Below are 16,616 nucleotides of genomic sequence, written 5' to 3'. Positions count from 1 at the left end.
GGCATTGGGGACCTCCTTTCCTCATTGCAGGTTGGAATATCTGCACTTCAGCAAAGAGGTACAACTAAACACACTCTTGTTGCTGAAATTAAAAAGGTACTTTTAATTTTAAAGGGTCCACATCCCAAAGGCCTTTTAACCCAGAAATCGGATCCCTTTGGAATAATACATATTGCATTATTAAATTATTTTTAAGATTGACTGACTGAATTTTGCCACTCATTAAGCAACAGTAGCCAAGCTTCTTCCAGCTCTGCTAGTGTATATTTCTTCTGACCTGTAATGCCCTGTTTCACTGCAGCAGGGTGTGTGGGAGTGCTCTTTGTTGAGTTGCTGCTTAACTGTTGGGCCATCTGCAGCTATAATATTGACAGTGTTTAAACAGTTCTTTACTGACTATGTTAAAAAGACCTTGGCTACAGCATGTCTAATTGTTCTCATCAACACAGACATGACAAGCCCATGGTATAACAGGGTTAGCTGGTTCTCAACACCGTTTAAACATCAATTTCTTGGCAGCTGTCTGTGCTGAAATACAATTGCAAGAGTCCCAGTAAGAACACTGTTGTCCCTTGACAAAGTTAAGCATTGTCCTGTTTTGTAGTGTATACAGGACTGGGACTAGGCTAAATCCTTGGACAGCCCTAATTATGCTGCATGGCAAGATAGAACATGGTTATTACTTGACCCAATAAAAGCATGGTTCCAACGGGCTTCCTTGACATACATAGTTGCTTTTGAGGTAGCCAAGTGGTGGTTTTATGAAATAAGCAGCTACACCCTGAGAGTAGGCTGAGGCCACCAAACTAGTCTTAATTTCATATCCAAGTATATGCACTGTAGTTTGCAAATGTGCAGAGCTAGCATGTTAGCTGACTGGCATGTAGAGAATTGTGAATAGAATGTATTAGGTTTTTTAAAATACTCCCAGCTTGCCCTTCAAAATTAGGTGTTTGATTCAAAAGCAATAGAAAATACCAACTCTCCTTCAGTGCCATTTTTCTTGAATTTGTCTCAATGGAGGGGTAAGTGATTGGGGGAGGTATCAGGGCAAAGGCTGCAGAAGTGTACTATCAAAGGCCATGGTATTGCTGTGAAAGAAATGGTTGTTAATCAGAGGTGGAGATCCTGGTGTGTGTGTGTGAGAGAGAGAGAACTATCCTTAGCACAGCTAAATATGCTTTTCTTCATCCCCTTTAGTTTACCTAGTGGGGCTGTTTGTTGTGCAATATTGGCCTAGCTAAGGGGGGGAAAACCCCAAGTCTCCTGCATTGCTGAAAGTAAAATACAGAATAAATGACTACTTTTTCTCTTGAACAATGGGCCTTGATGTGGGAGGGACACAAGGAAGATACGTTGCTATCTGGAGGCCGCAGTGGCTCAGGTATGAAAGTTAAACAGTAACATCTGTCTGCCAAGAATAAGCACTCTTATCAGATAGGCATGGGAAGTGAATCAAGGTGGTTTGGCTGTATGGTAAAGAAAACTTTCCAAAATCATGTCCACCTTGAAAGGAACTGTCATTTGAAGACTAGGTGATAACAAATGTTAAGCCCTTTGCCCTTGTTAAAAATGTTTGCCTTTACTGTTGGGTGGCATGTTTTGAATAAGATCTTTCCAATTGCTGCCTAAACTGCTTTAGAGCTACAGATGGTAGCGGTTCTTCCGTATTTGCATCTGTGTGTGTTTTTAGTTGACTCTTAGGAGGCTGAGGGTAACTTAAGCCAGTAATACTTACACTCATGTGGTGTGGCTTTCTGGAGGCTCTATGTAAGGTTGCCTTCAAATGGTAGGGATAAGAGGCTGAACTCGCTTTTTGTGTGAAAGAAGCCTATGTGCAGCCATTCCTCTTTCCAACAAAATATAGTTTTTGCTTTGCAATTGTTCCGTTTCTTTTGAGCACCTGACCAAATATCACTTTAGTGTCACCGCTCTGCAATTACGTAAGTCAGTCTGCTACTGCTTTCTCTTCCTGCCCATCTCAAATATCCGCTATGCTGGGTGTATTTTAGGACTTGAGACTGAGGGGCTAGCCTTGCAAATGTGTTTGACTGATTAATTCCAGGCCAGTGGCTTTTTCAGTACATATATGAACTAGAAAGCCGCCTGTCCATTGTGAGTCACTTGTAATTGCCTGAACTTGGAAAAAATGCCTATTGGGAATGTTGAAGGATTGAGGAAATTTTAGCAAATGGATTTAATCTGTTGTCTTCCCGTAAATCACCCCTAGTCTAAAGATGCAATACGTTAGCTGTTTTGGTGAGAGGAGGATTTTTATCTTTAAAAATAAAGCCCTGAGTTGCATATCAAATTCACAAATTGAAGAAAGTAGTAATGGAATTGGGTAAGTGCCTTTGAAGAATGGATTCTGTGTTTAAAAACTGGTTTTCTTGATGATTGATAACTCCTTTAAGTCATGTAGCATTTCAGCAAACATTAACTTCCCATATGGAGTGGAACCTGATTGTCATAGTGAATCTTACAGTGCCTTATGACTAACAAAACCAACAAAAAGCCCACAGTCCACTCGCAGGTTCCACAAGAAAATAGATTGGACCATTAGACTTATTATCCTGATTAAAATTTGGTAAATGATGCTGGTTCATATTTTTCAGTATAACTTGTTTGGGTGTTCAGATATTCATAGCTGATCAGTGTAACATAGGTGGGACAAAACCTATCTCTAGCCTGTCTTTAATACTCCACTCTTGCAATAGTGATCATAGTAATTTGTAAGTCCATACTTGGTCTCTCCTAAACATGCTGCTGCTTGGAGTACAGTGTGACCAGCCAGAGATGGGAATGGAAGACGTATTAAAAACAAAATTAATTAGCCTGCTGCATACAAGTAGTGATACTCTAATTTCAGTAGCCTTTGTACAATTAATCATTGCGCTGTGAGGAACCTAGTCTCTAAGGGCATGTTTACAAGCCTCCCAGGCCCAGTCCAGAATCTAACTAGCATGCTAATAGCTGTGTAGACATTGCGGCTCTGGCAAGCGAGCCAAGGCCAAGCTGCTCGATCCCCTGCACTTGAACTTGGGTGTCCAGCCCGCTCAGTCTGCTGCCGGCCTGGGGTTCCGTTCACCTAGGCCGGCAGCAGGCTGAGTGGGACCGGCAGCCGGGACCCCAGACTGGCAGTGGGCTGAGTGGCTCACATACAGTGGGTACCTACCTTCTCCCTGGTTCTGGCCCATTCTCTTCCTCTCTCTCTGCACTGAGCTGAGGGTGGGAGTGGACCGAGCACAGGGCTAGGGGTGAAGAGTCTGGCCAGGAGCTAGAATGAAGGTGGGGACTCAGGGTTGGGGCAAAAGATTTGGGTGTGGAGTGCTTACCTGGGCAGCTCCCATTTGGTGCGAGGGGTGCAGGTGGGAATGTGTGTGTGGAGGGGTTGCAGGAACGCCCATTTGGTGCTCAGGGTGGGGGTGGGGATGTGCGGGGTGCAAGAATCAGGGCATGGGGTGTGTGGGGGCTGGGTACCGGGTATGTGTGGGGGTTCAGGAGTCAGGGCAGGGGGCTAGGGGCATCTGAAGGGGGTGCAGGAGTCGGCATGGGGTGTGGGAGGGGGTGCAGGGGTCAGGACAGAGGGCTGGGTGTGTGTGAGGGGGGTAGGGCGGGGAGTGGGGTAGGAGTTGGGACTCCTGGGCTCCGAGAAGGGGCTGGGGTCTGACATTCGGGGGAGGAGTGCTGGGAGCAAGGACTCTGCATTCCTAGGTTTCCATCTAGGCTCTAGTTGTTCAAGGGGGTGGGGGGCAGATGGAGACTAGTGACCAGGCCGGATTTTTAATGGCACGCTGCTGCTTTAGGATACCTGCCTAAGAAGGGAGCAAGGCATGTGCAGATGCCTTTCTCTGGTTTCTCTTCAGATCGTATAAATCTTTTGCCTTTTACTAAAGATTTCCGTGGCAAGGAACATTTATAAGTTTCTACCCACTTTTTTTTTTCTTCTCCAGTTCTTTTTGCCTCTTTAACAGGGATTGCAGGCTTTGTTCACTTCCTATTGAATGAAGACGCGTCAGCTCTACCTGGTGAAAGTTCTCTTGCTCTTCTGCTTCCTGGTTTCCTCTAATGTGAGCGGGGGAGTGCTGAGGAGGGGAGAAGAGATTCTTGATATGTAATAGACACAAACACACATTCTGCTAACACCGAGTATGAGAGCTATTGTGGTGCCATACAGTTTGCAATGGGTTTTTGCAGGTCCTGGAAAGCACACAAACAACTTTTCCCCTTATTTCTAGTATTTCAGGCATTGTATACCTGGAAAGTAACCTGGATGCTTGACAGCCAGCTTCCCAGAGAATTGGAGAGTTGGTGTTGCTGAAGAAATGTGTATTACCATACTACATTACAACTTACAGGAATGCTACCACAGTCTGTTGGTGTAGAACATAGCACTATAGAAACGGGGGGAGTACCAGATGTATTGGGATGGACATGGGGCAAGTTTTGCCCAAGTATGGTATGTTGGGCAGCTCTGAAACAGTTAAATGGCCTGCATACATGAGCAGCATGTTCACTGAAAAACATGCCTTACCATTGAACCAGCTTTTTAGTGTGTGGTGACAGGAAAGCCCCACCTTTAGCTAGCTGCTCTTAGCAGTATTCAGGAAGTTTGGCCTGTGCTATTCTCATATCTATTGTCTTTTTGTGTTTTTGTATTAAAAGGGAAATCTAATCTTGTGTAATATTTCTGTGGAGGATCAGGAAAGTCTGAGTCAACCTGGCTGTGTGCTCTTAAGCAATCTTGTGAGAAAGCAAAACAGAAATAGGAGCTTCAATAGTCCCTGCTTTCTGAACTCTCATGTCTCTCCCTGATCTTCTGAAAGATCTCTGGGACTGAATAATTCAGAGTTCTCGGGCTGCATGCAGAGTAGCCTCTTGTGGCTACGAAAAGGTGAGAGACGTACTCCAGGAATAAGCGGCGCACACTTTCAAATGTGCATTCATCAAGAGGGCTGTTGGAAATGTTGCTGTTTCCTGTAATGTTGTTACTACTTGTCCTCTTTTGATGTGACCACCTACTACTCAAATCCTCGCTATGCAATAATATAGTGGGGCACAGAGGAACAAACCAAAAAGCAATTGTGTCCATCTCTTCTCTAGTGTGGCCAGTTTCCTCTCATTCTGTTCTGGGTTTTCCGTCTCCATTTCCTCCCCTGTTTGGAAGGTAGGGCCGTGAGAATTTGACCCAACTTAAAGCTTGTAGTGTAGGGGTGAAAGTCTCAGCTCACGTAGATCTACTCCTACTAGCTCTCATCTGAGTTTGTATGCTAAAAATAGTTGTGTAGCCAGGATAGCCTGGGCAGCGGCAGCATGGGCTGGTTGTCTGAGTTACATACCCGCAGGGTTTATGTCGATTTGTACTCGGGGTAGCTATCCTGTGCCACTGCTTGGTGCGGCCCATTGCTGCTGCAGCTACAGTACTATTTGTAATGTGCTAGTGCGAGTATGTCTCCGAAAGCTTGGACTAAGGGTACGTCCACACTATCCGCCGGGTCGGCAGGTAGCGATTGATCTATCAGGGATCGATTTTTATCACGTCTCATCTAGACACGATAAATCGATCCCTGCTGCGCTCCCCGTTGACTCCGGAACGCCACCAGGGCGAGAGGCGGAAGCGGAGTCAACGGGGGAGCCACAGTCGTTGATCCCGTGCTGTGAGGATGGGACGTAAATCGGAATAAGATACGTCGACTTCAGCTACGAGAATAGCGTAGCTGAAATTGCGTATCTTACATTGACACCCCCCTCCTCCAGTGTAGACCAGCCCTCGCACTCCTAACTCCTAGTATAGAGGTAGCCATACTTGTGGGTCTATTTAGAGCAGCGTTTCAGGTAATTGTTTGCAACTTCACAGTGGGTCCTCCCTGATTAGTCATTGACTTTTCATCTTTCTGGAGGAGCTGTACCAGTTTAACAAATTGAGACGTGTGGTGGTTCATCCAGGGCCTACCGGTCTCCTGTTCAGATCTCTTCTCCAACCTGCAGCGGTGACTGGCCTGCTCTAAAGCACAACCTCCTCTCTGCAAGATCTGTGTTGGGAGCATCTCAGGCCTCAGTCATGCATGCGCTAATCACCATGGATTTGGGGCACAACAGGGCCCAGCATAGGGTCTTATCATTAAGGAAGGGACAGTCCCAGTCACCAAAGCCTGAAGTACCAGTACAGGTTTGCAAAACAGCAGGTATGAACCACTGGATTAACAAATATTACCAGCCAGTGCACTTCTAGTTCCCGGAGTACCTTTTAAAATGCTTGCCTAGCTGTTCAGTGTGTGGTTTTTCTTTTTTTAAATTGCAGTATGTAGTTTACATAGAAGCCCAACAGTTGGGCATCTTTGTCTGGCTTCAAAAGAGTTGAGGAATAATTTTCCCCTATGACTCAGACTGCACTGCAGCTGTGGTGCACACATGGGGTTTTTTCTTCCTCTTTTAGGTACATACCTTCTTTTTATGTCTTGTGTTTATTCTGAAACTCTTCTTCCCACTAGCTTGACCATTACATTTCATAGTGTCTATGAAGGAATTTCCTTTTAAACTTTTACACGGCACAATTCTTTAAGCAAGTGAAAGGCAAGATTGAGCATAAAACTGCTGAGAGCTCTTTTCAGATGCAAAATGAGGGTATTGATTAAGGGCTTTTACCTTTTGAACTCCAGGGATGCTCTTGTTCCTCTTTCTGACATGTCTTTTTGGACGTTGGATGGACAAGGAGAAAGTGAGGGAGTTCCAAGCCTAATCAAAATTAAGCTGATTGTTCGTTTGACCTGAGACTAAATGGTGGCTTCTAACCTATCATCTGAGATCCGCTGAGACCCCTGAGCTGACTGTTCTTAATTTTTGTGTGCCTCGTGCTGGAGGTTCTCTGTGGAAGGCACTTACCTCTGGAGCTTACTCCCTGCATATCTAACAGAGGCACACCTGCCTCAGCTGAGTTCAGCAGAATGTTATTGATTGCAGGTACAAGGGTGTTAAGAGGTTATAGATTTTTTTATAGTCTTAGTCACAAATGCCTTGAATGACAATGCAAAGTTCAGTTTTCCCTTTTAAATTGCTATACTGACAAAACAGCAAATTGACTATGGCCAACAAAGCCAAATGTACCAGATGCTATCATCACTCTTTATCACTATGTAGCTTTTATAGATTTGTGCGTGCTAATAAACTGAAATACATTGAGTCATGAGACATGTACATGTTCTAGCAGCAGCAAAGGAAGGACAATGCCAGGTAGCTTGTTGCAAAATACAAGCCTTCATGAAACACTGTTGTGTTTTTTAGGTTTTTGTATTTTTTTTTATTTCAGAGGAAGTTTTCGTTAAAACATTTTCATGCAGTGTTAGAATCCTAAACCAAGCTACGTGATCTCGTGTTTGAGAACCAGAAAGTGAAACTCGTTTTCTCTTTTGCAATTCATTTAACTTGGTCAATAAAACTAGATGGTGAAAAACTGGATGTTTGAACGTTGCTTTTTCTGGCAATTGAAGGTGATGGAATTTGAAAGAACTGACTCCTGTGCTAAGAATTTCCCTTTTAAAATTGGATTTGGAATAATATTTGATTTTTGAACATACTGTGTGAGCCTTCCCTAAAAACTGTGTCTCCTCATATTAACTTAACTACTCTTTGAAACATTTTCTCTCACCCTTCAAAAAGTGAAGATGTGGATGTTTTCATGTCTGGAAATAGGAACAGCAGTCCTTAAACTCTGCACTTAAAACTGTTGCTTTCAGTTGTATCTTTACTATATCTTTAAAGGAGTGTCATCCTCTTTTCCGGGTATGACTGATAGTCAGATGGCAAACTAGTTGTATGAGAAGCTTTGATAACAAAAGGATTTCCTAGTTGGGCACCCTCTTCTAGCTATAATGCTGCAGCACTGTGAAAGGATATTCCAGCTAGATGCATATAGCATGTGGATGCTTTTAGCCATCTAAGTTGAAACACAAGTACAAAGTTTAAAGGGTGGGGAAGAGCATATTTAAAAGTTCATCTCATAAAGCGAGCCTTCATTGCACATAGACTTTGTGGTTTCGTTTCCTGAAACTGAAATCAGCACAGCTGTATAAACTGGAAGAGCAGTCTGGGTAGGTGTATGCAAATCAGCAAGCCAATCCAAAATCGCTCCAGAATCTGTTTCCTGTTAGTAAGTACCTTCTCACGCTTGTATAGGCTTTCAATAGGTTCTCTAGCTTTTCTCATTAGGCTTTTCTTCATTTTCCTTCCCTGAAACCCTCTCAGTTAGATTGTGATTTTTGTTGTTGTTTTTAGGTCTTATTATTTTTGGAAAGTGCTCTGGAACATTTTGTGCATATGGCCCTCTGCAAATGTACTGTTGGATTGATTAAGTTGAAAATATGAAACCTAGCCTCTCTCTGATGCAGTATGGTGTGTGTGTGTGTGGGGGGGGGAAATGCTGAGACAATAGTTTCCAAAGGGAATTTTCTTCAAAATAAAGCATGTTTTAAAAGAAATCAACTGGAGAGGACTGCAACAATATTCTGTATTGCTCCTCCTATCTCTGAATTAAGCCCCCACGCGATTTCATACTTTTACTTATATTGCTGCTCAATATATTAAATAAGGTAATTCTAGGAAACCTTTCTTATTCTCCAAAAATTGGCTGCTGTTCATTGGTGGGTATAATGATCCCTTAGTGTAGTGTTCTTGTAATTGTTGGTTTGTAATTCTGCAGTGATTAAAGGTGTCTCTTTTATGAATCCAGTCATCCATATCTCCGTACCTATTGCCCATAACTTTTTCCTTCCTCTTATCACTAATACTTGTAAAAACCACTTGCAACAGGACCCTGTTGGCTGTAACTTGGCACTCAAGTCCTGTGAAATTACTCTTGAAGATTAGCTGCTTGTAGTACCAGACAGAGCTTTTCCTTTCTAGTGCAATGTTTTACAAATACCTGTCACTATTTTAGTGACTCCATTCAGTGATTAGGGAGGTTATGGGTATGTCTACAGCCACTGTGCGCTGTAGCACCATAGTGTTGATGCTTCCAACATGGACAGAAGTGGGTTTTCCTTCGATGTAGGTAATCTACCTCTGAGAGGCGATCGCTAGGTCAATGGAAGAATCCTTCTGTTGACCCAGCCACAACTGCTCTGGGGGTTAGGTCAATGTACCTGTGGTGCTCGGGGTGTGGCATTTTTCACAGCCCTGAGCAACAACGCCAGGTTGACCTAAGTTTTAGATATAGACCAGGCTTGTGTTTCAATGAGGACTGCCATCTGAATTGAATTAACATTGTAGTTAGTGGTAGAGTAGGAGGCTGTGCCTCATGAAGCAGTTTAGGATTGAGAAAATCCGTGTTCTGTTACAAACTAGTGAAAAATCAAGCTGTTTTACGGTAACTATTGGTTTAATTCTTTACTGTGGTTAATTGAACAGGTTTAAAGCAACTGTTCAATTATCTGAAGAACTTTTTAAAAATAAATTTGTTTTAAAAGCTTTCGGTTACATTAAATTGGCTTAAGCTATTTAACCACAAAAAGTAAACAGATAATTTTATCTTAAGCAGCTTTGAAGCAGGTTTCCTTCCTCCTCTCCTCCCCCCCCCCCCTCGCCCCCAATCCCCAACACACTCCTAATGGGAGTTGATTTTTTTTATTTTATTTTTTTTCAGTCACCATCTGCCTCATGAGGATGCTGAGATGACTTGCGTTTTGCAGTTAAATTCTTATTTTAGGCACTTATTTTTAAAATAGCTCAGTTCATGTTCTTTTTAACCCTCACATCTCGTTACAATCTTCTGTACCACATTTCAGTTTGCTCTAGGTGTCACCAGCAATGTGACCATAAGGCAAGAAGGGTCTTTCAGGTCGTTTGTTCATAAGGACTGCTGTGCACACCCAGAATTCATACATCAGAAACACTCTCCCCTATGTGCCTTCAAGATATGACTGTTATAGATATTCCTTTGAAGGAGGCTAACTGGTTAAATTGGAGAATTCTGATGTGTGAGAGGATGTTGTTTGTTTTATCCATGTGAGTCTCATGTGGTATTGAAAAGTGGGCATTCCAGACACACCAAGTGCTTCTCCAAACAAACATTAAGACGGAATTAAGGTTTAAGACTTAGTCCACTTCCAGTGTTCTAAAAACAATGACCTAGAATATATCCCTATTAGATAGCCCAAGCAACCAGGAAGTCTCAAACTCCTCTTCCCTCATGTCCTCAGAGCATCAGAAGACCTTGCATCTGCTTGGGTCCTTTTATCATGACCTGTGATCACATGGCAATTCAAAGAGCACTTCCCCAAGAGACCCAGGAGGCAGGAGCACTGCCTTTGTGAAGTGGTGAGACTAGCAAATGATTCATAGAGCTGGGAAAGCATGTAAACTAAAGGGAGATGACTGTTTAGGGGGTGAGGGAGAAGAGTTGGTAGCTTGTAAAGCTTTGGAGGAGAAAAGGCATAGGCCCTGAATGAACCAGCAATTATCTCAGAGAAGCTTTTGCCACATGTGGAGTGTATACATCCCTGGAAATAGCTTAATACATTTTTAAGAGCAGGAAATATGTTCTCCCCAGTTTCAGTGGAATTAAGTGTCTACACTAGGGGCTCATTGTAGCAACTACTACTGCACTATCAGAGCAGCCGACTCATTTCGATTTCAGTTCATTTAGAAGTGTGTGCAGGTACGATTTTAGTGCTGGCCGATGGGATGCTGCTTGAAACTGAAGTTTTAGGCTCCAGCGTATTCAGTCATGCACTGCGAAAGATCATATGATGGCTGATATAGAACTATAACCAGGAAATGGCAGAGATTTTTTATTTTCCTTCTGGATGCATAGCATTCCTTGCAAAGGTGTGTAAATGTTGATTTCATAACTGTGGAAGACAGATTCCTATTTTATTGTCCATTTTCTGTAACTGTTTCAAGAGGCATATTAAGAAGCCTGTATAAAGAGTTGCTGTATTGTACATTTCAAATTTAAATGGTCCTATTAAAGAGGCACAGCCCACAGCTGTATACATTAGACTTACTGTTTGTTTGTTTTTTTTAAAGAACTGGCTAATTGTGAGCTACAATAGCATTTAGAGTTATGTATTTGCTCAACAACCCTGAAATGTTTACTGGGTGTTCAGAGTGTGAGGCTTATTTAGAGCCATTGTTTCACTTCCTGCTTATTTTTTTCTTACAGCTCTCCCTCCACCCTGCAATTAAATTTAACGAACATATTCTTACAGTAAACATCATCCCAATAACCAGATTAGCATACAGTATTCATAAATCAGAGCAGAGCAGCACCAGATTGTGATGCTTCCTGGAAGTACCCAGGGTTGAGACACACCTCACTACCACCTGCCCTTAGTCTGAGGAAGCCTTGTCTGTACCTTACAGGACTGGAGGTTGGCTCCCTGACTCCACCAGCCACATGCAACACAAGTAGTCCCCTCTCAGCCTACACAGGCTCCTTCTGCAGGCAGCAAGAGGCACACACCAAGCCTTCCCTGCATCTATAGAGTGTCCACTAGACTCTTCCAGAATTCCCAGATTCTCTGCTCCCAGTGAAACACACCCGATCACCATATTCCCCTCAGATCACCACTTTCCACAACACTTAAATTTGTTTGTAGTAAAAACAAGTAGTTTATTTAACAAAGCACTGAGATTCAAGTGATAGCAATAGAAATATTTGAAAACAGCTAGTTACATGCAAAATAAAATCATAACATGCATACTAGGACCTAGACATAAGACATTTTCCTGTCTAATGAAGTTAACTGTTTTGCTCACCCAAAATCTTTCTTCCAGTCCTTAACAATCAGGTTGGCTGTGACACTCCATTCATAAGACAAGAATGCCGGCAGCTTGTCCCCTAGATCAGGGTTTTCTCAAACTTCATTGCACCGCAACCCCCTTCTGACAACAAAAATTACTACTCAGCCCCAGGAGATAGGGACTGAAACCAGAGCCCTGTTGCCCAGGGCTGAAGCCCTCTGGCTTCGGCCCCAGTCTCTAGCAAGTCTAAGCCAGCCCTGACGACCCCAATAAAATGAGGTTGTGACCCACTTTGAGGTTCTGACCTACAGTTTGAAAACTGCTGCCCTAGATGAAGGATGCAGGGTGTTTCTCTGCCTCTAGTTACAGTTCCAACATTCCACTGTCTTTATTCTGAAACAGCACACCTCCTGCTGTTTGTTTTTTCATGTGGAAAATCTCCCCTGTAGCTTTCGCAATCTTTTGATTAGCATTTTGCTCCATTTATAAATAAGCAGCCATTGTGAAGCACACAATACTCAATTTACATATAGCCAGACCGATAAGCGTTTCCTTCCTAAAAGCAATTTATTTATCATCTCTTGGAGACCAGCCCCAATTCACAGGCCTTAAGAACGTAGTTTTCAGTGTGTGTATATCCATATCCATACATACATTTCACATAGGCTTTCAGCAGAGATCTTACATGCCACACTTTGGGGAACTAGTATATAGATACCAGATCCAGGAGATCCCCGTAACCCTTATGCACCACTGCGCCCCCTGCCAGTTGGCACCAAGATGTCCCTGGGTCACACAGATACTACTTCAAATTTTCAGCACTCATATGAGACTTCTCATCAAAAAGTGACGAAGATAAACTCTAGTGCCTGATGGTGGGAGAAAGGAGAAATGCAGCATTGTGCTATGTAGCAGCCTGTCACCAGATCAGCAAAAGGCAGTAACAAACACATATCCAGGAGGTGTTTTTTTGGTTTGTTTGTTTGTTTTTCTTTTTTAACATTAGTTCATCATGCCAGTACAATCTCACTGAGTTGGGAAAAATTGCAGTGCCTCATCTTGATATAAGCAGAAAGGATACTTGGCTCGAGATGAAGCATTGCATGCTGAGGTCTGTAGTTTAGCCCAGAATAATGGCTCATGGAAGAATTATACTGACTATAGGCCATATGGTAGAGAGTAGCATATATTTAGGCCTCCTTTTTTAATATAACTCTCAAATCCTGTGCAGTAGATCTGACTGTGTTGGGGACTAACACATTTGTTGTCATCTGGTTTCTGCTGTTCTTTGTTTAGTGTGTCTCCGCTTTCTGCATCCGTAAAGATTTTCACTCTAAATGTGGTCTAATATTCACTTAAAAATTTTTTACCGGTAACTGGCAGCAACTATCTTCTTACTCCGTTTTTTGCACTATGGAAAGAATGAGTTGAGTGAACAAAGCGTCATAAGCCCATTCTTATGCTGCAAGTGTGACATGGTGGTTACACCCCCACAGGTTTATTCTCATGGTTCTTATGGCACAGACAGATATTCTCACGCTAGCAACCTTCCCTCCAGAGATGCTCCAAGCCTCTTTTTAATGTGATGGTTTAAATGCTGCTTAAGCCCATGCTTGAGCTATGTGACTGAAAGCTCAACTAATGTCCCTCCAGATTTCTCAAGTGATCCTCAAGTTCATTGTTTTGCTTCATTTAACAACTTTTTTGTTGTTGTATTTTGTCTATGGTAGAATAAGAAACTGAAGACCGGATAAAACTTCAGTTTCTGGCAGTGTTTATTTGCTGTGTTACTAACTTAGTATCATAGAGCTTAGAGACAGCCAAACTTATTACCACATGCCTAATGCCAAATTTTAAAAATCTTATACTTCTGTTTTATTTTATTTCCTCAACCTCAAAACATAAAAAGGATTTTTCCTTTAATGAAGACTAGTCAACCTGAAAAATCCAAAGTCTGAAGCTGAGCTGTTTTGCATAAGCAGAAAAACTCCTACAATGAGAACATCCACTGCACTGAAAATTCATAGCAGAAGAGTTTTTTTTTCCCCCAAATTTTAAAATTCCTCTGAGTTGAGACCGGGCAAGAACTTATCCCCAAATAAGAATCTCTCTCTGAAAGTCTTAAGTACGTAGAAGAATAGAGGGGCTATAGTGGGTGTCCACATAACCTTGACTATAACATTAGCTACCTGGCAAAAATGTAAAATATATATAATATTAGTTAAACGGTAACTGGGATTATGATTCTGACTTCCCTTAAGGGGATTTTTTAGAGACGCAATCTGAGTGGTGTATTAATAACTCTAAATTTACATAAACTGTAGTAAATCTTGTGACCTCTGCAGTCATGCCTATACAACCTTTCCCTTCACATAAATGGGGCTTTAACTTGTGCTTCCTCAGTTCCTTACTGATTTTTGCCATCAGGGCAGTTCTTGTTAATCTGGTTTATGTTTTGAGTGTGGAAAAAGGTGACAAACTGTTGGCTGAATTCACAGGTATGATGATATCATATCCTTGAGTTTAATTGGCTGCACTCTGTAAGCCACAGGTGTGGTGATTTGACTTCAGGGTCTATTTGACCGTCCTCCTTAAGGTAGTCTTTAAGTGTGTGCATATGTGTTTGCTGTTGCTTGTTAGGCTAGTTGTGTGACTCCAAGTAGCTAAGGAAGCATTTGATTTATGTATCCTAGCTGTCTAGTAGTCAGACTGCTGTTTCCTTGAGACATTCTTAAAATCAGCAGCTGTCTAGCAAAACTGGTTTATCTGAAATCTGTTTTAAGCAACATCTCCAGATGCTGCAATCAGTCTGGTTATCTTAAAAGAAAGAGAGAAAACATAAGCACTGTTTTTGTTGCCTCATCTAAAATATGAGTGGATTAGAGCCAAAAAAAAGCTCTGGCTTAGATACTCTAGCCTTTTGACACTTCCCATGGAAATCTCTCTGCGATCTCCACCATCACCCCCACTAAAATGTGGGTGAATTCACATGATTGGATTCCTAAACATTAAAACAAGCAGCAACTTTTGCTTGTTTCTCTTTGATTCCCTTCACCTCTAATTGTATAGAGATTCGTCTTCCTCACTTACATTTTTCTTCTGTTCTTGTGTTGTAGATTGGATCACTCCCAGACGACCAGAATTCTTATTTTAAAATATTTTTTGGGTGGATAAGATGTACCATGGAATGGTAGCACCAAAGAGCAACACAGCTTCACCACTTGCCTTGACTGGTCATGGATTATTTCTTCCGTTAATTATCTTCAGTTCTTTCATCTTGGAGGGACTGACCTCAGGTAAGTAAAACCTTTATAGCATCTACCCTCACACACAGTAAGTAGGTACATTTTAAAATATACAAGTGTCAAATTTTCACCTACATAGTGTTAGGCAAAACACAAGAGACCACTTCTTAGTATTTAGAGATCTTATAGGCTCCATTCCCCTTCTGTTTGTGATTGTGCTTCTTTCGCTGTCATAGATGATCATATAACACCTGTGTGGCAGCTACAGCAACTGCTTACATAGAAGAAGACTACTAGAAAGAGCCTTAATTTATTTTTAGTGCTGCAAATGTGATTTTAAAATCTGGAAACAAAATAGAGAGCCAGCACTAAATGACCAGCAAATGCTCTACAGACTGTAGTTTTGGGATCTATTGATTTCATTTTGGTCTCTTGTTTGGTAACTTTTGAAATGTCACTTGACCTGCTATTAACCACTTTCCAGCTTTCTCCCATTCATCTAATCTTTCTTCTTGTGTCTTGTTACTTCTTGATGCTCTTCTGACAGAAGAGTGTGGTGAGAAGTGCAAACGTGGACAAAACTGGTTGATGGCGAAAGTGCCAAATACATCACTTCCTACCCTTGAGGGTAGAATTTGTATAGGAAATGCACAAATAACACACATACGTATATAAATAATATGTATGTGTATGTATATATACACATACATACATACACACACCAGCGCTCACGGATCGATTACCATTGTATTGCATTTACATATATATTTATAAAGTGCATGTTGAAAGCTAATAACCTCTCTCTAATACTAGCCTTCTTGAAATGCTTTTTGATATGCACCACAGTGTACATCTACAGTGGTGACCACAGAATGACAAATATTGGGAAGGTGGGAGAGGAGGGCGTTCTTGTTCCTGCACGGTGATCTTAAATAAGACTTATTACAAAAAAGAAAATGTGTTGACTTCTAGTAATTGCTACTGTGTATGGCAGTAACTTGCTGCTGGAAATGAAGTATAAATTCCAAATAAGTCTTAAGCCTAATTATTATCATTTCTATTCTAGTAGCACCCAATATGTACTAGAAGCCATACATCCCTGCACTGAAAAAGTTAGTTTTAAAGACTAAAAACCTGGGTTGGGATGTGGGGGAAGGGATGCAGCATACGTAATGGCTGGTGCTAGTCTTGTTAGTGATTCCTGTTTTTAAAAAGAGCGACTATTTAGTTTCTCTAGATTTGGGGGAAGGACGTTGTGGAGTAGCGGTCGGCACAAGGAGGGGTTGAAAGTCAAAAGGAGCAGAGAAGGAAGGGAAGAAGAGAGCAAGAAGGGTGAATGAGGTCTTGAGTTCAGTAGCTGGAAACAGGAGGATATAAGAATTGCAAATAAAAGTTAAAATCAGCAAAATGTGAAAGTTGGAGGCTCAGTTCTGGGGCAGGGACTGTCACTTCCTCTGTCTGTACCGTGCCGAGCAGTAGTTATCTGTACAGTGCCTAGCACAATGGGAAGCTTCTAGGTACTAGAAATGCTCATTATAAGGGATGCCCAATTGCTTCTGGAGGTGGATTTGGATAGAAAAGCCTGTTTGATGCTGGGAGCTACTGACAAATGAGGAGCCCCTCTTGTTAGTG

General features: G+C 42.0%; 1 protein-coding gene and 1 pseudogene across 1 annotated transcript in view; both read left to right on the top strand.

Moving 5' to 3' along the window:
- Nucleotides 1–16,616, top strand: part of SUSD6 (sushi domain containing 6) — a 113,208-nt gene that overhangs the window by 29,470 nt on the left and 67,122 nt on the right. Inside the window, exon 2 of the mRNA XM_045016089.1 lies at nucleotides 14,856–15,035. Within this exon, the coding sequence (XP_044872024.1) occupies nucleotides 14,915–15,035 (121 nt within the window). The 5' untranslated portion in view covers nucleotides 14,856–14,914. The remainder of the gene's footprint in view (nucleotides 1–14,855; nucleotides 15,036–16,616) is intronic.
- Nucleotides 3,847–3,941, top strand: LOC123370558 (annotated as a pseudogene).

This window comes from Mauremys mutica, chromosome 4 (assembly GCF_020497125.1).
Source record: "Mauremys mutica isolate MM-2020 ecotype Southern chromosome 4, ASM2049712v1, whole genome shotgun sequence".
Taxonomy (NCBI): Eukaryota; Metazoa; Chordata; order Testudines; family Geoemydidae; genus Mauremys; species Mauremys mutica.
This window is presented reverse-complemented; position numbering and strand designations above follow the sequence as displayed.